At 42.8% G+C, this 22,356-nt stretch overlaps 1 protein-coding gene across 1 annotated transcript in view; it reads left to right on the top strand.

Annotated features, from left to right (window-relative positions):
• The first annotated feature begins 6,136 nt into the window (after positions 1-6,136).
• The window catches only part of LOC8029033, a 28,248-nt gene continuing 12,028 nt past the window's right edge, over positions 6,137-22,356 (top strand). Inside the window, exon 1 of the mRNA XM_040503037.2 lies at positions 6,137-6,325. Coding sequence (XP_040358971.2) covers positions 6,244-6,325 — 82 coding nt within the window. The 5' untranslated portion in view covers positions 6,137-6,243. The remainder of the gene's footprint in view (positions 6,326-22,356) is intronic.

The raw sequence follows: 22,356 nt of genomic DNA, 5'->3' as shown, positions 1-22,356 counted from the left end.
TACAAAATTATGGCGTACTGAAATTACTGCGTAATCTGAGATCTCATTCAGCCATGGGTCCTGGCGGCATTCCTAACCACGTTCTGAAAGTCTGTGCTGCAGCAATTTCACCTTTTCTAGTTACTCTTTTCAACAAATCGTTCTTTACTAGCAGGCTACCTTTGGAGTGGAAAACGGCAGATGTTGTGCCCATCCATAAGTCAGGCCAAAACAGCATGGTTTCTAATTACAGGCCTATCTCGCTATCTCGCGTTTGTTCCAAGTTACTTGAACATATCATTTATTCAAATATGGTTAATCACGTAGAGTTCAATACCTTCTTTTCCAAGTCTCAGCGCGGTTTACGGGCTGGTTTATCGTGCACTACGCAGCTCACTGAGTTTTTACATGACCTTTCACTTTCACTGGATAAAAATGTTCAGGTTGACTGCTTGCTCCTAGATTTTCAAAAAGCATTTGATAAAGTACCACATTCACTTCTTATGCATAAGTTGTCGTTCTTGTCCCTTCCCGATTATCTTTTTGATTGGATAAATTATTATTTGTTAAATCGTAAACAATGCGTAGTCGATGGTGGTCAAAATTCTCCATATGCAGATGTAATCTCGGGTGTCACACAGAGGTCTGTACTTGGGCCACTTCTCTTTTATATATATATATATATCAATGACAGAGCACAAAACCTAACATGCAGTGTATGATTAGAGGTAGATGATTGTGAAATATATAGAGAGGTTAAATGTGAGGATGATTCTTTTCTACTACAGTCAGACCTTGAAAAAGTAATGGCCTGGGGTGACAAATGGCAAATGTTTCTGACTATCAATAAATGCAATTATGTTAGATTCACCAAAAAAAAAGCAGCCATATCTATCGAATTATCAGTTGAACGGTGTTGCCCTTCAGGATGTTGCGGATGTTTAATATCTAGGGTGCTATCTTAGCAGCGATCTTTCCTAGACTAAGCACGTCGACGCAATAACAGCAAAGGCAAACCGCTGTTTAAATTTTATCAAACGGAATTTCTAAATGGCCCCAATAAATAGTAAGGAGCTGTTATGCGTAACTAATGTTAGGCTCATCTTAGAGTACGCTTATCACATGGGACCCGTATTACGTAAATTTAATATTGAAACTAGAGCGCGTGCAAAATAGAGCAGCCCGTTTTGTTGCAAATAATTATAAATTTTGCTCAAGCATAACAGTTTTAAAGAGATAACTGGAGTGGAAATCTCTGGTTTCGCAGAGAAAATATCTTGGACTGAAACTTTTCAGATGTATTTACTTAGGACAAACAGGTATTGTAAAGGACAATGACTTACACAATCCTGATTGCCTTTCCTCAAGAGTGGACCACCCGCTAAAAATGAAGAATATTAGCTGTAGAACTGAAATGTTTAAGAACTCATATTTCCTAAAATCAATTAGTGATTGGAACAGTCTTCCGCAGCACATGGTCACTGAGATTTCGGATGCTATGTTTTCCTCGTTAATAGACATCCTTTCATAGTGGTGTGCTGTAGTTCTTGTTTTGTACTCTTTTGTTCTGATTTTGTGTAACAGTTTTTTAACAGTCGTATTGCACTTCTTTCAATCAATAGTCTGACTTTTTATTGACATGTTTGATACAATGTGACGTATAATTGTTTTACTTTCCTGTGCCATGTACCCCCTACAGTAATTCCCCTGTGGCGATATAGGTACTGTGTAAATAAAATAAATAAATAAAGAAATAATGCGCGCGTGTGTATGAAAGCACTCTAATAACGGGCGGTAGCTTGCGCCACCTATAGCCTAGAAACTAAAAGCCATCTTGGTACTTAGATCGTGGTTGCCAGTTGTCTGAAGCTTTATGTGATATCGCATACCTTTTTTTACAACAGAATACATGTCTTTTTTGTTTGTTTGTTTGTATTTTTTTGTTGTTTTTGCGGGGGTCTGTTTTAGAAAGAGATTTAAGGCATGTTCACACATGCAGCGGAGCGCTACAAGCATAGCGCTGACCTCGCGCTAAGCGCGTGCTGACGGAAGCGTTCACCAGCTATGTATCGCACTGCCAAAGCTGTTGTTCATGGCAAACGGTAAGTAGCTGACTACACGTGAGAAGCGCTACGCTGCATGTGTAAACCGGCCTTTAACGTCACATGAAGCACACCAAGCTTCTTTAAGTGTGTGTGTGTGTGTGTGTGTGTGTGTGTGTGTGTGTGTGTGTGTGTGTGTGTGTGTGTGTGTGTGTGTGTGTGTGTGTGTGTGTGTGTGTGTGTGTGTGTGTGTGTGTGTGTGTGTGTGTGTTTGTTTGTTTGTTTGTTTGTTTGTTTGTTTGTTTGTTTGTTTGTTTGTTTGTTTGTTTGTTTCGGGGGGGAGGCTACATTAAGCTAGAAATACTTCCAACAGTGCCTTATTTAATCCTTAAACGCCACAAAGAAGGATTTCCCATTAGTTCCATTCCACTTTTTTTTTATTTCTGTTATTTTTGTACACGTTGAAATGCTGTTACGAACTGCATGGAGGCTGGGACCTTCATCAAGTATCTGTTGAGCAGCTTTTTGTCTCAATCTACCTTTGTCATGTGCTTTTTTTTTACCTAGTGAAAGCAAATAAAATTGATATGATTCGATTGAGTTAATCACAAATTCTAATCCCAATCGAGGAGCTCGATACACTACTCCCAAATTGTATTAAACTTTACTTCTTTTATTATCTCTTTTTTTTTTTTGCCCAAATTTTTGTCGAATGCAATCATCTTCCCGTGGCCATCGTCAGAATTACTGACATCGCTGATTTTAACGTTGCAAACAGGAGGTTGGCGAGAGCCTGCGCAGTTATTTTTTTCTTTCTTTTTTTTTTTTGACTTGCACGTGCCATTTTGGATCGTCGAAATTCTACTTTAGCAAACAGCGCTCGCGAAGTCGGTGTACTTGAGAACCAAATCATTACGAAGACCGATCCGGGCCTGCCTCGGAAATTGACCGCTCGGTCGAACATCCGGGGCTTCGGCGGGGAGCAGTGCACTCGTCGACGCCGCACTCTGGAATAGATGCTTCTTTGTAGTGTAATGACGTGAACGCGGAAGGGGTCGGTCAAGCACTTGACTGGACGTCGACCAATCGTGACTACGTGTGCGAACCGGTTCGCCCGAATGCTGCCAGCTTCCAGTTGACAAAAACATAAAAAAAAGACTCTAAGCAACCAACCTTTAATAGTGTTATTATTTTTATTGACTATTTTTTTACGTATTATCGTACAAGGCTGCGGCATCTAATGGCCATGATCGCCAGCAGTAACGAGAATACAAAAATTATAATAAAATACAAAAAAAATATAAAACGGCAATGTTAAGCAGGCGAATATTTCTTAATTCGGGTAACCGAGAAGGATATCTTCAAAGGTTCGTTTCCTTGTTTTTAGCAAAAAAACAAAAAAAAAGCCGCTTATTATTTGCGGTTTTCTGCTTTATGGATGCCATCTTATTTCTTCGAGCAAGGAATCGACCTACGCGCTATGTACAAACAACTCGGCGTTCTCTTATACCAAGTGTGGGCATTGCGTGTGAGCAGAAGACATATTCATGCAAACTAAAGCGTCTACGCATGCGCAGAGTGCCGACAACAGCGCCACCGCTACGGTGTGACGTCAGGACCGCGTGTTGACGTACGAATAATATGCCTGATAATCCCGTCCTCATTGACAGGTGTATGGAGCTAACAGCCAGCGTATACGTTCAAGGTCGAAGATAGTTTGGAATGCACAAACTTCTTATATACATAATAAGTGTTCTTGTGCGTTTTTAGATATTGAGCGATTGTGCGACCTCAAAGCTATATGTGTAAATGCGGATACGACATGGTCTATACTTAAACAGATACGCCCGTGTCGTGACGTCATCAAGTCGTAATTGGCTGCCAGACGAGGCCTTGTAGTACCTCATTGACCCGTTAGAGGAAAGATAAAAAAAATACGGTAGTAATATACCTGCCTTGCATCGACGTCACATACGTTGCCAATGTGTGGCCTTGCTGCTGGGCGCGTACCCTGTGCAGCATACGTTTCGCGGGTTGAAATGTGTTTTTCTCTGCGAAAAAGCTTGTAGGAAGGACCACCAGCATGGGAGCGATAACGTCACGTGGAAGCCATGTATAGACTTTTTCTGTTCCGTGGCATTCTCAGTCACGTGCGTTTCGTATCTGGTATGCGGGACGAAAAAATAACAAAACATTTCAACCTGGAATATGCGAGAATATATAGGCGAGACAAAATAAGAATGTGGGGCAATCACGCATTTTTTTGTAGACACCTTCCAGCGGCGTGGAGAGATCAAAACGATGTTTCGCCGCATACCAGAACTGACGACATTCAGTATGGCTGCGCCCTTATAAAAAAGGTGTATAGCGAAGCAGCCTTCGATTCCGGATTCTGGGAATAAATATTGTTGACCTATAACGCCAGTGATCAGTCGTGGAGTCATAGAAAAATAGCTCATATACCAAGAAATACTTTGTAACCGGATTGACCTCATAAGATGTTTAGAGCCCGCGGGCTACGCAGCACGTAAAGGAATGACGTCATTGTATGTTGTGTACGACGTGTGCGGCCAGCGATGGGTCATGAACGTTATTTCCCTGGCGTGTAAATGTATTCAAGGTATGAAACATTTTACAATAAGTCGTTTAATCGTTTCTTATTTGCAATGCATTTTATCAGTCAGGAACTTACAAAAAGTGCAATATAATAAATCAAAAAGATGCAGATGTCGCTCCCTTCTGCACACTCACAAGTTTCTTAGCAGGTGGAGCCAAAATGTCACCGCGACATCTTTGCTCTTTCTTTGTCTCTGTTCCTTTTCCATGCAGAGAGAAATGGGCACTGCTGCTTCTCCAATAAATCTAAAAAACGAAGTGTGTGCTTGTTGAAGATGAAGTTATTAGACAGGCGAGCTATTCAACGTTACGCATGGGGGGCGTGGCGCTGGCTGTGTGAACCTGGGTGAACTCAGTGTGTGAATAAAAAATATTCAGCTACAGCAGTTCAGACGTGTGTGTTTGTCCTCTTGTCGTCCGTTCGTTTCCGGTTTAGAATCATGTATCCTCGTTACGGCTATTTTCTATATAATTATCTTGATTGGCATACACTGTGTGATACAGTTAACGAGAACAAACCATCTGCGCTTTACTTTTTCCGCATTGCTTTCTACAAAAAAAAAAACATATTGAGAAACAGTTACTTTTTCCCGTCAATGTTAACGCCCTGCGGTTCAGCCCATTCCACCAGATAGGTGGTTGTGATGACAGCGTTTAAGCTACAAAAGAAGCACAAAAACAAAACAAAAAGGACCGGCGATATCTGGCTCATGTTGCCGGGTTCCCACTTGTTTCCTTCTCAGTTCAGCGTACGTTTGTAACACCACCTTAATTCGTATCGGCAGCGCGCCAAGATCATTTGGTAATGCTGACAACGACACGGGTTGGCACAAGTCGCGATCAGCGCCGTTTTATGCAGGCGCCCGGTGGCGATCTGCCTGCTGACAATAAAGAATCAAATCAAGTCTTTCATTAAAGCCGGACACAAAGTTGATACCGAACGAAGCAAAGAAAATCACACGGGCGCTCCGCAGCAGCTTCACGACGACCACCCGCTCAGCGAACTCGCGCATGCCGCCGCGTCATCGCAGTACACGAGGACGTAGTTGCGGGTGTGGCAGGCGCTGGACATTCAACCCTCCGCCGTTACGAACGAGCGAACCGCCACACAAAAATATCACCAAAGAGGAAGCAGGACGCAGTTCATCTCCGAGAAGCCATCCGGGACGAGTCGACGCGAACGGGTTGCTCGGTGATTTTAGATTTTTGCGCGCTCACCAAGACGGCGCCTCTATTACACGCGTCGTCCTCTTTATACGTTTTCTTGTTTACTTTCGTCGGTTACCTTTTTTTGTGGGTTTTTACGCTTTGTTCGCGCGCTCGCTTAGCTTTGATGTTGTAACACAGGCGAGCGCATTTAAGCGCCAAGCCTCTCTCGTACCCCATACAGGAGGAAAGGGAAGCGGGCGAAGATGACGACGGCGGCGCCGCAGGAAAGGGATCGGCAAGTAGCGCAGAGAAGGGAAAAAAATAAGAAACCAGCTTGTCCAGTCGAGTTTTTGCACCGGCTTCGGGAAGAGAGAGACCTCCCCGACAAGACACACGCGGACACGCGGCCACCGTCAGCTGTTGTTTGTTCGCCGATCCCCGCGCGCACGCCGCCGTCATGTCCTCGAGCCGTGGTGTCTTACTGATCGCTGCCTGGGGTGTCTTGCTCTGCTTGCCGGACTACGGAAGATGTCAGTCGAGTGAGTACCTTCGAATGTCGTACGAGCCATACATATGTAGTCGCTGACAGCAATTACAGCCGCGGTTACGCGCTGCTAATGAATCATGTAAAGCACGGCCTCCACACACTGCCCGAGGTGGGTTTATTTCCTGTGGACGACCCTGCCCCATCAGTCAAACGCTCTTCGCAGACATAATCGAGGCCTACACACGTATAAAGTAAACGTGCTCCCACTATGCTTGAGTGGTGTCCGATAAGGAGATGTCAATGAGCGAGTCAAGAAGCAAAAAGGGTATGAGCTAATAAAACCACACCCTTCGTCTCCAAAAGTTGTCGGTGACTTATAATAGCGAGCTTCGATTTACTTCGATTTGCGGGAACATTGCTCTGTAGAATCGGTATAAGCGAGTAAGTTAACGATGGTGTTTGGCGGCGTACGTAGAAACGGTAGTATACAGTATCTCGGTTCGTCGGTGATCTCGTTTGATGAGGGCCTTTCTGAACGCCGGCGTGTAGTTACGCGTGGATATTTGATTATATATAGCGGGCTTCGTAACGGACGCGTGGTCTGGAAATGCAAAGGAGCTCGTTTGGCAGATTGCGTCTAATTTAATGAAACTTCAACGCGTGTTTCGAAACGCGGCCGCGTATCTGCCTAACTCGTAATTGATATTAACTTACTGGCTCGGTACTCGGGAATTTGTTTTCGGTACAAAATGTAGCTCAAGAAGATTGATTCAATTTAGCGTTTCTCCCAGAAGCAAAAATTAGATATAATAAGCGTCATCAATTATTTATTTTATAATATTTACGAAGCTGAACGCTTCCCATTATTTTCTTTACTATCTGTAAGATGCTTGATATACAGCATATTACGGTCTGGCTGAAGAAACTAACTCACGCTACGAGAATCCCGTTTTTTCTTCTTTGTGTATGTTGTTTATTTTCTTGTCCACACTATACTGGAGGCGATGCAGTGATTCGTTCCTGGGATTAGCTTCAAGACAAATATATACGCGTACGAGTTCCAGTACTTATTGCATTGATTGTGCTAAATTACAAACGTCTCTCTTCATTGTCGAATGTTACGCGTGCTGAGGCCAAGAGCCAAACCAGGGATGGGCAAAATACATGCAAATATGTATCGAAATACAAATACAAAATACTTCGTCAAAAATGTATTTAATTGCAAATCTCATTACATTTCCAAAAAAGCATTTAAATACAAGATACAAATACAACCAAATGTATTTCGTCTCCTCCAAATACTTTTCCAAATACTTGGACGTAACAGGTGAAAAAAGTAAAGAGCGTCTAGCAGCTTTTTTTTGTCGATTATATTTTGCTATAGACCAACAAAGAACCGAGACGACCAAGACGCGCAGCACTAGCTAGCGAATTTTTTATTGATGCAACTCGCACCAGTTACAAAAATCTGGACGACCCGTGCATGTTCCAGGCAAAAATATGGATGGAAATCAGGCTGGAAAGCATCACAAGTTGTCACAGGCACTTATTTAGCCAGTCTGCCTGTGAACGTCGATTTCATCACTATTCTTGCCCTAGACTAGCACCGTTATCACGAAGTCACTAAACGCTTGTGCTTGATTGAGAGACGCTGCATTCGGTGCAGAGCGTAGTTTTCTTACTGCTCTGGACAGTGCCAATAAATTTGAGGGATGTATTTTCGCCCACAAAATTGTATTTAATTACAGTTGTATTTGAAATACCCACATTTTAGTATTTAAATACACACGTCAAATACATCGCCCAATTTGTAATTAAATACAAATGCAAAATACACAAAGTATTTGAAATACGTATTTCAAATACTTGTATTTGAAATACGTATTTCAAATACTTGTATTTGAAATACTGCCCAACCCTGAGCCAAACTAAACCCCATTTCACCCCAACTGTAAACGTGGCGGGGTCAAGGTATTGCATGATGCGGTTTATGTAGACTAGCTCGGGAAGCTAACGCCTCGTACAACGCGCTCGCGCTCGTAGCTTGTCCGGCGCTCTGTACAAGCCTCGACGTCAAGAGCTTTGAGTGAGACAAAATCGTCGTCAAAGCCTTAGAACACCATGAATATAAAGATATATATACAGCTATTAATGGCTAATTTCGACCCCCAAGTTGTTTCAGATTGAATGATCATCGTACCGGCGTGCGGTCGTGTATCACTACTGCGTAGGGTGCACGTTAAAAACGTCACTCGGGTTAGCAGCCGTATACTGCACTGGCCAAACTCCCCAGCGGAAACACAAGACGTCACTTTATGAACGCCCCGTTATCTAAACAGCCATAAAACAAAAACGACAACGTTCAATTTGGGCCGTTTACATAATATACTTTCAAAAAAATCAGTACACATATATGGGCGTGATCGAGCAAAGTGTTTGGCCCCGGCCGTGTCTGCAAAGCACGCGTGCAATGGCAAACCTGCTAAAGCTTCTTTCATAACGGTATCTTCAACTTGCAAAAATATCTCCACTTTCTAGCTGATGAGACTGCGTTACAATGGGGGCACGGCACCGATCACTCTTCTCATTGGTTAAGGTCATGAAATGAAGACCTATGATTGCTGTTTGGAATGCATCCTGGGCAGTATAGATCCCGGTATCTTTGAGAATGTGTTCGCTCGGAACCGATGATTTGCTTGGGGTATGCTATCCAGCTATTCGTATACGTCATGTAAAAGACGCGGTGGTCACTGCAGATATGATGACACACATATGTCTGTAGACAGTGTTTGCATGACCGATCTACGGGACCCCGTCTATACAGGGAAGAAACACGCCTCAGATTGTATTTTGTATGATGTATTATAGCAGTGTGACCCCCGGCTTAAAAGGTTAAGCCACTCATCTTCGAGAAGTCACGCGGTTTATACATCGACCACTTTTAGGAATGTTTAGAGCCGTGCAAGACATAGAGTTCTTTTTCGTGCCCTGTATATCCAAAGTTGAAACGCAACGATAAAACTTTTTGTGGGAAAAGTAAATAAAATAAAACCCTCGCCCGTTTTAGAATTTTCTTATCGGACACTGTACAGGGCAGCAATTTTTCTTGGAGCCATTGAAACTGTTCAAATCTTTTTTTTTTTCTTTTTTTTATATATATATATAATGCAAGTACAGAAATATAGGCGCCGGAGTTTAAAATATTGGTATCATACATGCCTGATGTATTCTGTGCGTCTATTCTTTTTTTTTTATTTTTTTATTTGTTATTTGTTGAGATGTGCAAAGTTAGTGAGTGAGTTCATTGAAATCAGCAGAGGAGGGAAATCCTGAATGATAAATTATTCTGCCGGCCAGTGGGTCATATCTTTCTCGCTCTCCTGGATACTAAAAGAAAAAGGAACATAAACTATATTGTGCTTTTCACCGCTTGTAGGTTAGTTAGTTGCAGGTTCGAGATATATTTCTGCACCGAAAGTTTTGAGAACCTGATTACGAACCTTGTTTTTCATTTTCAGTCTTAGAGCCACACAATTCTCCGCTACATTAAAATCTAAAGCAAAAATAAAACAAAAATAGAGCCCTTTTATTTTGTTTCTTATTATTTGACTTTATGCTTAAGGCCACGCTATAAGTTAAATACTTTGAACTCGTAAAAAATACACGAGAAAACTCAAATTTTAAAAGATTAGCTAAAAACAATTACCATAATCTAAAACAGATGTGGGGTCTACTTTCCGGCAAAGCACTAGGAAGAGTCAATTGCTGCAATCTGGGGGGGGGGGGGGAAGCTTGGCCTAATGACGAGGCTGATAATACGCTCAGACCTAAATAATTTATAGCAAATTGCTAAACAATTGTGTTGCCATACGGGAAACGTCTTAACATCACAAACGTTTACCGATCCTCCGAGTTTCCAGACTCCTACGTTCACGGCGCTCTTCTTTTCATAGTTTAACGCGTACCATGTGTACACTTGACGGTTGTTTTTAGAATGAAGCAATACTACCCCCAATTGGGCTGATAAACCTGGCGTTCTTTCATAGCCATTTCATACACTCGCGAGTTCCTCTCCGTCAGTGCGCACAGGTGGTCGAGCTTTTCCTCGCCTAACCCTCCGGTCACATGACCTGCCGTTAACCAATCAGCGTCGATCACCTCACTTCTCCTCTCCCACCCGTCAGCCAATTAGTGTCGAGCCTCTCGGCCACGCTTTTGTCTAAGCTTCATGAAATGTCGAACACCTAATAAAAAAAAAGTTTCACGTTACAAATAAAACAGAACAGTTTGGGTTGCAATGTTGCAGTCTGACATTTCACTGTACCCAGAGCCTCAGCCCAGACTGTTGTTAGCTCTCTAAACAAATTTTCAGCCTCGTAATTCGCCGAGATCTATTTGTAGATTGCAGCGATTGGTTCTTCGGAGGGTATTCGCGGAAAATTATAAGCTCCAGATTTCGTAAGCCATGGTCACGCTGCTCCATCATACAAAAGACGCGGCGTTCGCTGTAGACACGATGACAGAATAATTCTCCGCGAACACGTCCAAAGCATGCAATCCAATGATGGATTGGCATTGTGACCGCGGCTTGAGAGTCTATCCAGGTGCAAAGAATGAACTAGAAAGGACAGACAAACCTCAGCAGTGGATTACGAAGGACGGGGAAAGGGGATTCCGACGACACTCTGAAATACTTTGGCCACGGGCTCAAAGCGCGGCTTTCAATAAGGAAGTTAGACGATCTAAACGTGACCGGACTACTGGATTTCGCTACAGATTCTGAGACGACGACCGGCATTAGATCGCACACACACGCTCGCTTCGTCGGATTTTTGTTCGAACTCCGACGGGGCATTATCCTTTTAAAGAGTTCGGTAAAGAGTTACCGGTCAAACACCTCTACGCGTCTTATGCTCTCAACTTTTCTTTTTTTTCTTTTCTTTTTTCTCTTTTGAAGGACAAACAGTGCGATAATGTGGCATCCTTTGGAACAAAATGTAAATGTCGCTTTTTGCGCAAATATGTATTTGTTTATCTAAATTTATCAATAACGGCCGCAGTCTTTTCATTGGTGCACTTGCACTCTAAAAAATGCCTGCGCGTCTACTAACCCGCCAAACACTCAAAGAGTCAATCATTGCGATCTAGGACATCAGCTAAACGAATGATGAGGCGGAACATCAATTTAGACCATCAAACTGAGTCTGAGCTGTGGCATTACGCAATGCAAGCATGACGCTTTGCATTGCGCAAGGCCACAGCGCAGTCTTCATTTAGCGGATGTTCCGCCTCATCATTCTTTTGCAAGTAAGTAGACGCGCAGGCACTTCTTAGAGTGAGTTAGTTATAGTAATGATTAAATACAAACACTCTGGCAGGGAAACAATAATTCCGCTATGCATATACATAAATGTCATAAATGTCGTTTTTTCTTTGAGTGAAGAACGTTTATCGCGAACAATGTTTGCCCTTCTTGTTTTTATGTACATGCTTACGTTGTTAGAAACGCGGGCATGTGCACGTTGTTAACTGAAAAATAATTCAGTGGTTACACGTTCCGCGTTGCTTACTCAAATAAGAACAATAGTGTGTTTGTCAGATTGTTCGTTTGTTTCAATGTTTGTTTGTTTTTTGTGTGCTTGTTTGTTTGTGTGCTTGTTTGTTTTGTATTGTCCAGAGAAAATGGGTATAGCCAAATAGGTTCCGACTACAGAAAATAACCCTTCGCTCAATGTATCATGATTTGGTTTTTGTGGGCGCCGGTCTTTAAATAAAGGGCGCTAACGGATTATCCTCTCTTTCCCTAAAACAAAACAAAAAATAGTTACTTTGTACTGACCGTGGTATGGTGAGGTCATTTCTCGCTGGCCAATCGGGGGCGGGGCCTCCTATGCAGTTCCTATGTTGCAACAGACAATAGGTACGCTACTCGTTAACGAGTCTTAAAAAGAACGCGTAACTTTAGCCTAAAAGCAACAGCTCATGATGGCGCGTTTCTGACGCTGCCCAATTTGCCCCATCAGCGTGCGGTGTCCGCTGCGTCGGGGCTTAGGGGAAACGATGTAGAGTAGCTGGTGACCGATGTGAAGGTAGGAAATGCAAGAGCAATACAAAAGGCAGGACGAATTCCTCAGAAATCAGTTAAGAAATGCTCGTTTTTCTTTTTTTCTTTTTTATTGGCCTTGCGAAGGCACATTAATACAAACAGTCGAGTTTACGTATTCAGAAGTACTCGCGGTTATGCTGTTAAGCTCTTTTTTTCTTTTCTTTTTTTTTTTTTTTTTTGTTCGTTACTTCTGGATCGTGACGCAAATACATCGAGAGTTGCGATGAGGACGAAACTTTGTACAAGTTCTTCACAAGAAAACGTAGCTAAATACCGTTACAATTGTCACTGTATCAAAAACTAACTAAAAACTTTACTCGTTGCTGTTGCGCAAAAAGTAACGAAAGCATTCATTTAGGCTTCTAAAACAAATCGCTCGCACAGAAACACTTAGGTCGTCACGCGTTGCGTACACGTCTGCCCAGATACTACTCGAAACTAAAGATGATTGCCATATTGCGTAAGCGACGTGACGCTGAAAGTGCTTCTTGGAAAGCATCCATAGCGAAAAGCAACATATACATGCACTAGCGTTTTTTTCTTCCTCAAATAGCATGGGGATACACATGGGTAATTTATCTCGACATCTCTCACGAATGCCCTCATCTTTTATTGCCGCGTGTCGTGTGGCACTGTGCGATGACAAAAATTAAAATAAGTAAGTTTTTTTTTTTTTTGTTCTTCTTTTTTACTGAGGTTGTCTTTCTGGTTTGTAACGTGGGTACTTCGTGGGCATTGCGCGCTTGCCGCAGCTCTGCCGCAGTTGCTGAGAAAAAGAATTCTCGAGCAACTATATACCTGTTTGCACGTGATGTCATGACATCGGCGCACCGTGCTGGCGGTCATTCTTATATGTTCTGATGGAGAAATACCAATTGGAGGGTGCGAACTGTATGCTGCAAAAGGTACCCGCTCAGCAGCAAGGCCACTGCAATTGCAGCTGATGCGACGTCTATGGAAGCCGTTTATGCTATAATACCTGTCAAATGTCTTCGACGTCGCTCACAAAAGAAAGAAAAAAAAAACAATTCTTGAGTGTGACGTCACGCGGGAATTCCCTGGGTCGAAAACCCCCTCGCCATGTCTGGCTTTCCGCATCGAGAACACTCCCCGTAATCAAAGTCAGCAAGATGTGCGGCAAGTAATGGCAGGGACCGCTTTGTCGACTCCACTTACGCGTCGCGTCGGTGTCACTCTCTCGTTCTCTTTCTTTCTCTATTTTTTTTCCCCGTTGCCATTTTGCACTGGCACATCCCTTGCACGCGAGGTCTCCAACAGCTTGCCATATTTCGGACACGTGCCATATTTTTTTTTTTTTTTTTTCTTGCGGCTTGCAAGTAACGGGATGAAAACTTGAAATACAGAAAGAGGCACACCACGTCGTCAGTCACGAGGGTGCAGCTACGCGTCCCGTGACGTTTGTGTGCGTGGTCGCGTCTATTATATATTTTATCGCGTAATGTTATAATATCTAGGTGTATCTTGTAGTTCGATGCGTTTTGTCGGTGTGACTTCATAATTGTTGACCTTATACAATCATACGCCTTCTTCATTCCTCGAATTTAAAGTAGACAGTCCCAGAATATGAAAACAAAATTTTTACTTCTTTTATTAAACATCAGATGGAACACAGCCAAAATGACTGTCTATACAGAGACAACGACGTTTCAATGGGATACTCGAAAGACGGCAAAACGTTTCAGCCTTATTAAGATAAAAAAAAAAAACTGCGTCGTATTTATAACCGGAGTGCGTCTATCATAAACCCGATCTATCTAAGATGCGCTGAACCGATGACCTCGTCCCGGAAACGCACTTTAATCTCGGGGAATCCCCATCGGTAGGTCAAAGTTGGGTGGGCTGTGCTTCGAGGAGCGAGAAGGGATCGCGTGACGTCACAGGCGGCAACGCCCTGGGCACACCGTGGCCCTGGGCGAGTGTCTCTTCCGCGCCAACCGCGCTGCTGCGTAGGAAAAAACCCAAACAAAAAAAAAGTAGAGCCCGCATTCAGCGACCTTTTGAAGGAGTGCCGCGGCCACGCCGTCGATGCTCTGAAAAAAAAACTGCAACGCTAATAAAGCGAGGCGGGAACGCAAACATCTTGTCGGCGCTTCAAACGATGTACGGCTCCCCAATGAATAATTTCAGCTGAACGCGGGTTTTTGCTGCGTGTGCCTCGGGCGCTTCGGGCAGATGGCTCTGGGAATACCTTCATCATGGAGATACGTTTTGTTTTAATTCCTATTTTGGGCATCTATAACGCAGGTCAAGTATGGGGCTTCCCCGCACTAAATATACTTGCAAAGACGCCTCAATTAGTTATAAACAACAAATACAAAAAATTTGCGTTCCTTTTAACCTTATTTTGTTTTATGCCTCTATCTCTGGATGGTCTTTCGAAGACGTGTTACATAAAGTGGGAGGGGTGAAATTTATCAAATTCAAAAGTATATAGATGGGACAACGTTAGCAGAAAAAAATACAAATTAATTTTCTCTGCCTTTTCACGGGTATTTCCGAGGCCTCCAAAGTCCAGACCAGAGCCCTTCGAAAACTCGATGAACGAGTGCATTGCCGAGTGGTAAGCGCACACTAGAGAGAGATCGCGAGCTGATTCGCTTCTCGATGCACTTTATCACAACTCTTTGGCATCAAGTGCATTATTTGAAAGGGCTAAAGGCTTTCGGATCGAAGACCTTTGCTGATGCCAGATACATCTGCGGACACTCCTCAATAATGTTGGAAGCATGTATGCTACATGCACATGAATGCTTCGATCATGTCTGAAGACAGTTTTTGTATAAGCGATGTGGAAGGAAATAAGAACAATGAAGGCAATAATTACAAAATTATGCGTGTGATCATCGTAATATAAACGTTTAATCGCGCCTTTTTTAAACGATGCAGAATTTATGTTATTCAGATTCTGGTGCGACAAGTCACTATTCGTTTGGTAATATTAAGGAAGGAAACAGGAAATTAATTACGATGCGATCTGAACTGCTAAAGTCTAAATGAATGATCTATTCGAGGATGAATGTATACGTGTGTAGTGACTATCGGTATTTCGGTCGTGAAAGATTAAGTGTAAAAAAAAAAGTGTAAATTACGTGGATTGGTATTATAGAACGGTGGGCTCAATCGCTCGGTCATTCATTGACTTGCTCGCGCTCTTCGTTCAATTTACGATAAGAAAATGACGATGTGGTCAGCGCCGTTATTATGCGATTTAGAGTTCTTTGTAAAGTATGTATTTATATAAAGTATGTAATTATATAATCGGCAAAACGTTTAAATATTAATTTCTCTCGATCAAAAATGCAAGGTAGAGTACATCGAACTTCGTGCTCCATAAATCAAAAAGCGACATTTCGCGCCTTATCTTTTTTATCTGTGACTGCTTATATTATTTATAAGTTTGTATACATTTGTGCTAGCCTTCTATTTCTACTTATATCTTAATTTATATTGTAATTGAACTACTCTATATTTGCCTTTTAAGCAAGGCTGCTACTTTTTCAACCAATACGTTGTATCGTTTCATAAAAGGAAGTGTAAACAAGAAAGGTTCGTGCAAGCTGAAATAATTGCTAAATTAAGCCTTTAATTATAGACGTGCTGCGCTTATCATATTAGAATCTTAAAATAAGATTTAAAACCACACTAAGTGACCTGAAGCATATAATCGCTAGAAGTAACCATTAATTGTGATGCAACGTCCAATTAGGTTTGGTGTCAAGTAATCCCGTAAACAAGCGGAATAATGTTTGAGCCTATTGATGGAACGCGAACAACGCAGGTTATTTTTATTTAAGACGGACTCCTTTCATATATATTGTTCCTATCAGACTCGTACCTAACGCGTTTAATACGTTGCTCCTTTAGGGTGGCGAAGTGACGACTTGGTTAAATTTTGCTAAATTGAACGACTAAAATATACTTTAGGTATACTATTTGTCCGGGTAATATGGTGTTTTATGTCGGGAAATGCATGTAGTACAATGTCAGCCATTTCCTAACCCCAGCGCATTCTGTGTTTTGCGGCTCGCGTCAAGAATGGGCCAAAAGGACAAACGGGAGAATTCACAATGTCGCGTAGTTAACGACCGCGCTAATGTGCTGGTGCCACACGTGTCAAGTACTAAGTAAGTACTTGTCACTAAGTAATTGTCAAGTACTATTCCCCATACAAGCCCGTGCACAATCAAATTCAACTGTATATCAGTCACTGAGAGTTTAAGAAACACGAGGCGGGGCGACTCGCAGCCATCCACTTATGGCTCCACAACCAATGAGAGTACGTCGTTAGCCGATAACAGCTCCGGAGATCCAATTACGATGCACGAAACGTGAACATAAGAAGCCAAGTTTAGAAGGTGAACACGTCGGTCGAATTACGCGTTACTGAAAAGAATGAACGCAAGAACGGACATGACGAGTCGGTCCCTAGTGACTTTTAACTAGAAAAGTGGCGATAAAGGTGCCGCGGGATCTGTAGCGTAAATTGACGTGTTCCTTTAGATACCATGTGTCATTAAAGAAGTTGACTTTTTTTCTCACGAGAATGATTAACGAGCATTGATACGTTACTTCATTTGAGTAACGCGTTCATGTTACTAAAAGCAGTTCAGATCGTATCAGAATTACGTAAGTAAAAGTAAAGCACGCAGTGAGCAGTGAGCAGTGTTACAGCACCGTCCACATTGCACATCAGCAGCGAAGACCCAAGATGCCGTTTCAAAGTTGACTAACTTTTTACCGTCTAAACATAATTGAAACGTTTATCTTGCGCTTCTATTCGGAAAAAAAAAAAAAAAAAAAGTTTTATTTTAGGACGTTTAACGCGCAAAAAAAAAAAAAAAAAAAAAAAAACAAGAAGCACGTTTTAACATGGCACTCGGAAGAGACTGGCTGTTAACAGGAAAGATTGTCCGCCTTGAATGGCACGCTAAATATCTCAACGTTCAAAGAAAAGAAAAAAAAAAAAGAAAAAGAACGTCGATTACGCATCTAAAGGAAACAAACCGAGCGCGGGATGCGTGTTGCAGCGCAGTAATGTGTTCTCTCTGAATCCCTGCGGTCATTTATCGCCACATCCCCAACCGTGGCGTCAAGATGGCGTCAAGCCGGCGTCGAGATGGGCGATGAGATTGCCTGGTTTTATGCAAAGGAACTTTGGTTTTATGGACGCTTTTAGCTTTTAGTGCGGCTTTGATTCCTCCCCGCACGAGGAACCGATAGCAGTGTGTTTAACGTACCGTCGGATCACGTTCTATTTATACCGGCTCGATTTATTTACTGTTTTGCATAGTCCCGTTTCTCGACCTAGATGTATATATTTTGCCTGCGTTCTACAGTCGCAATCAATTGGGGCGAAGGGCAATCCGGCCACGGAAACGAATTACTAAGTTTATTAATCTAAGTAGAACGAAGAGATCTAGATTTTACCTCGTTCTTTTCTTGTTTTACTCAAAGTCATGTGTTTAAGAATCGCATAACATTAAAATAAAAAAGAATTTGTCCGAAGACAGGCTGATCCAGTATTTTTGCCAGAAGTCTAATGTATTGCATACTACATACAATCTGAACTTGATTAAATTAACATGATATAGAGAATCATGTTACCCATTATGTGGCGGTCATCACAAAGTTTTGATCACCACTAAAAAAAAAATTGTAATTAGCGTCGAACTTTTTTTTTCTCTTTCTTTTTTTTACAAGTTAATTTGAAGACACCAGCAAGACTACCACGCTTTGTTCATGCGTTTTTAGCATTTTGTGTCTCGTTCAAGGTAAAGGACGAAATACCTCATTCCTCTAGTGTCATAATTACGCTCCTCAAAATACTTGCGAAAGGTATTGCTTAGTGTCCCGTCGCAGACCTCATATTTTTGTTCTATGCACGTTTCTGGTCTCGTCGTTCAATAAACTTCTTCCGCAGACTGCGGTGATGCGCTTTCAAGTGCTCTGCGGAAAAGCAGACCCACGAAAATGTAGTTTCAAATGTACAGAAGACGGCCATAAACACAAAAGTTCAAATGTCTCAAGTAGGCCGTTTAGTGAGACGCCTCGTTAAAGAGCATCGACTAATAATTATTCTCCGCACAACTACGCAGACATTGAAGCTTTTAACAATAACGCTGCCACGTATCTGCTTCCGAAAATGTCAAGTGGAATTAACTTGTAGTTTTTGTGCAGTCTCTCACGAAATTTCGGGAAGGCCGAAAGGAAACGAAAACAAAAATCGCAGATCTCATGTTACAACCGGAAGTGCAAGAAAAACACCTAGTAAAACACAAAATGTTTTAAAAACAACCAAGTTGTTGTACTCCTTGCTTTAAGCAATACAAATCTTTTTCTTTCTTTTTTTCGTGTTCTTTTACACGTATACTCGAAATGATGATAACCGTAATTTCGGCCAGCGTCCCCCTTTCACGCCGAAATAACTCTGCTCGTAAAATTACAACTCCATTTGCCGCACCGTGTTCCTCCCCTCGAGGCATAAATGAATACCAAAATCCGAGTAAATTCGACGCAAACGATCGAGCAAAAAGCAAAACAAGCCTTCCGAAGCTCAGTTCATTGCATCTGCCGCGACCAGACGATCGTCTGCTATTACTTCCATCGTAACCGTATAGCACCACAATGAGTTCACTTTTGTTAGCCTTTTGGGGTCCTGTGCGTTCCATGAAACCTCCTCCGCCTCTTCCTTCATTTTATCTATCTCGTTGCCTCCTTCGGTGTTTTCATTCTTTCTATCATTTGTTTACTTTTTGTCTATGATAACCATGATGATAACCATCGTCCGCTGCTAAAGAATGGATCGAAACCCATCTTCACTCCGGGCGCGATGGCCTGTCGGACGTTCCATAAGCCCCGCCCAAACCAAGAACGGTTTATCTGCTCGGCAGCGAAACCAAAAACCCTATATACTCTATGTGTATCAGATTCCGTATTTTCGCCATCCTTCTTTCTCTTCCAGGTCACCGAGGGGGGAAGCTTGCAGCTAACGATTCGAAAGTTTGAAGTGCAATAACGAAAACTATACACGTATCGGCCTTCTCCTAGGGTGCCTAGATTACAGAGTGTTTCCAAACCTTTCGATTGGGGTCACGTGCTTTATTGGCCTCGTTTGCACTACGAGCTGACGCGACTCATGCGCACTTGCAACCGGCCGGCGCGGCAGGCATCCACCATTAAATTGCAGACGCTCTCAGTGGTTTGAGTTGATTCCTTTCTTAAATCTAGGTTCTCTTCTTTTTCCTTTCGAGCAACTATTTTCTTGCAATCTTCTAAACAGCCGCGTCTTTTTTATTTATTCTTTGTCTTTCATTTTAGCGCGTGGCATGACGACTGGTCACCGAGTTCATTTTTTTCACTCGTCCTCGTTATATCGAAAAGATATTATACTCCATTTCACCTTATGTTGCACCGCAGCGAAGGCTAGAAGTGGCGAGCTCATAGCGTTGGCAGCTGCCCTTAATGCACGAGAGCTTGTGCCGCCGAGATGTGCCCTATACTCTGTTTCATACTTAGCGTACAACGCTGTCAAAGCTACAGACACGAGCGCGTGGCTTCATGTGTGGTTTTGTTTGCGCGAGAACGCGTGCAAATGATCAACGAGATCAAGCCCCACGCTCGCGCCAGTAGCTTTGACAGCGTTGCACGCTAAATATAAAACAGAGTATAGAGTAAGGAGCTCGCGCTTGTAGCCTTTCTTGCGGTACATAATAAGGTGAAATGTAGAGGAGAACGCGCTCAGTGTTCTTTGAGCTTCCGTGTTGCAATGCATCGCGAAATGGAAAACGGGTGGTTGTTTCTTGGTTTTTTTTTTTTTTTTTTTTTTTTTTGTATTACTTCTGCTTTCTTTGTCTGAGCGTGCGGCTAATGATGTCTTACCTGCGGGGTGCCAAGCGATGCGTGAACCCATATCAAGCGGTCAAGGTTGAGACACATACCTCGTATACCTTCCTGCGGAGGATTGCTACCCTGGGAAAGTACGCTGGTATTCTCCCGGCCTTGTACATCGCATGTTTCCGAGTATTGCGCCAGCGCTTTTCCCATATGTGCTGGCAGGAGACAGTCTAAGGAAAGATCGGGGTGCCTCTCTACGTATCCGTTGAGCATTACTTTGACATGTATATGCCCTTGACTTGGCATAGTTGTCACCTATGTGCAAACATTAATTTGTTCATGTTCCGACGGCCGGGCTACTCGGGAGAGCGCTTTGCGCTCTGCCGAATGATACCGCGACACCGGGGCGCGCGCCGGACCCTTTGAAGCACGCTTCAAAGGGTCCGGTAGTGCGGCACGCGGAACACGGTAAAGGTTTGCTAAAAGTCCCTATTTTCCCGTGAATGCAGTAAAGGTCAGCGTGTCTTCTTAAGCCGCAGTCCCCTGCTCATACATCTTTAAAACAATACTAAAGCAGGAACTCTTTGAGGTGCAGAGAGTTCCTGTATAGGCTCCCTACGGGAACCAGAGTTGCGCGTTCATCCTTGGTGGGTGGCCGTAGCGCCGGCTTTCCTGCACAGAGGATTCTTTGCTCGTCGCCTGACTAAATTCGGAGAATAGCGGCGCCGCGCGCGCCACCGCGCTTGGAAAACAGGAAAGGAGGAGGAGGCAAAAGCAGGGGAGCATACGCCGGGGCGCGTGCAACGTCGGCGAAGCGACCATATCAGTGACTTTCCTGCACGGCATAGGATTCTTTGCTCCTCGCGTGATCGATCTAGCGGCGCGGCGGCACGTGAAAAACAGACGCGTAACTCTGGCTCCCGTAGGGAACCTTCACTCTAAAAAAAATAAATAAATAAGTATCACTTTACACCGTTTTGTCTCATATAATGCACCCCAAAACTTCAGTTTGACGTACAGAACACTATAGTCGAGCAGACGGCCCCAAATTTTACGAGGGTCTTGATAACGATGCGATATAACTTATTACATTGCTAAAGTACGTATCAAAGACCACAGGGAAAAAACACTGAAATTTTTCAGCAAGGCCAAAAAAAAAAAAAAAACTATTATTATTTTTTTTTAGTCAGTAACACATACATTAACTATTTTAATAAGTTGTACAACCCGGTCATCAAGCACCTCGTAAAAGTTAGTACCGTCAGGTCGACGTCAATGCGCTGTACGTCGAACTGAAGTTTTGGGGTGTCTTATATGGGACAATGGGTGTCAGAATACACCCTTTTTTTCTGAAAGTGTTTACAGAAACTCTAGGTTCAGCAACCTCAAAGCGCACATTACTTGGATACTAACGCTATCATCATTATCCCAAAGAGGTACAATTTCGGTTTCGCCTGCAAATCGAAAAAAAAAAAAAATAATCGTAATGTAACATATATATTGGGGGAAAAAAAATGTTTTTTTCGACGAACATTCATTCTGAGACATTCTTGTCCTAAGCAAATATAATTTCTTTCTTTTTTTAGGTTTACTGTTTTTTTTTTTTTTTTTTTTTTTTTTTTTAAGGCAGGGTCACATTCCTTCTGCATTATACAAAAGACAGTCTGCAGACGGATTCGAACGCGAGTCCGCTATATCCGGGCTCCGAATGCCGCATGGCAATGAGTTCAGGTAGAAAACTTGGCAGGCGGCATTCGATCCGCGGATATTGCGGCGACTCGTCTTCGCAGACTGTCTTTTGTATGACGTACCAGCAGCGTGACCCTGGCTAAAGGATTTGCTGCAGACATGGTGGCAAAAGTATCTTCGGACGTGCTCCAAGCAAGTTCAAAGGATTTTTTTATGCATATGTATGTTTGGAAGATGTCTGCAGGCAATGTCCAACGTGACAGAAGCGTCATACAAGAAAGAAACACGCCTTATGCAGCGGCCTTAGTCTCCCGAGTGGTGGCGCAATTTTGTCGGATACCTGTGTAAGTTTTAAGCTTTGCGATTTTTGGACCTCGTGAGAGTTGAACATGAACGTCTGACCTGCCGAAAATAGGCTATCAAAGGATACGAAT

Source organism: Ixodes scapularis, unplaced genomic scaffold (genome assembly GCF_016920785.2).
Source record: "Ixodes scapularis isolate PalLabHiFi unplaced genomic scaffold, ASM1692078v2 PGA_scaffold3__209_contigs__length_174095766, whole genome shotgun sequence".
Lineage (NCBI taxonomy): Eukaryota > Metazoa > Arthropoda > Arachnida > Ixodida > Ixodidae > Ixodes > Ixodes scapularis.
The sequence above is the reverse complement of the archived record's forward strand: the minus strand, read 5'-3'. Positions and strand labels throughout refer to the sequence as shown.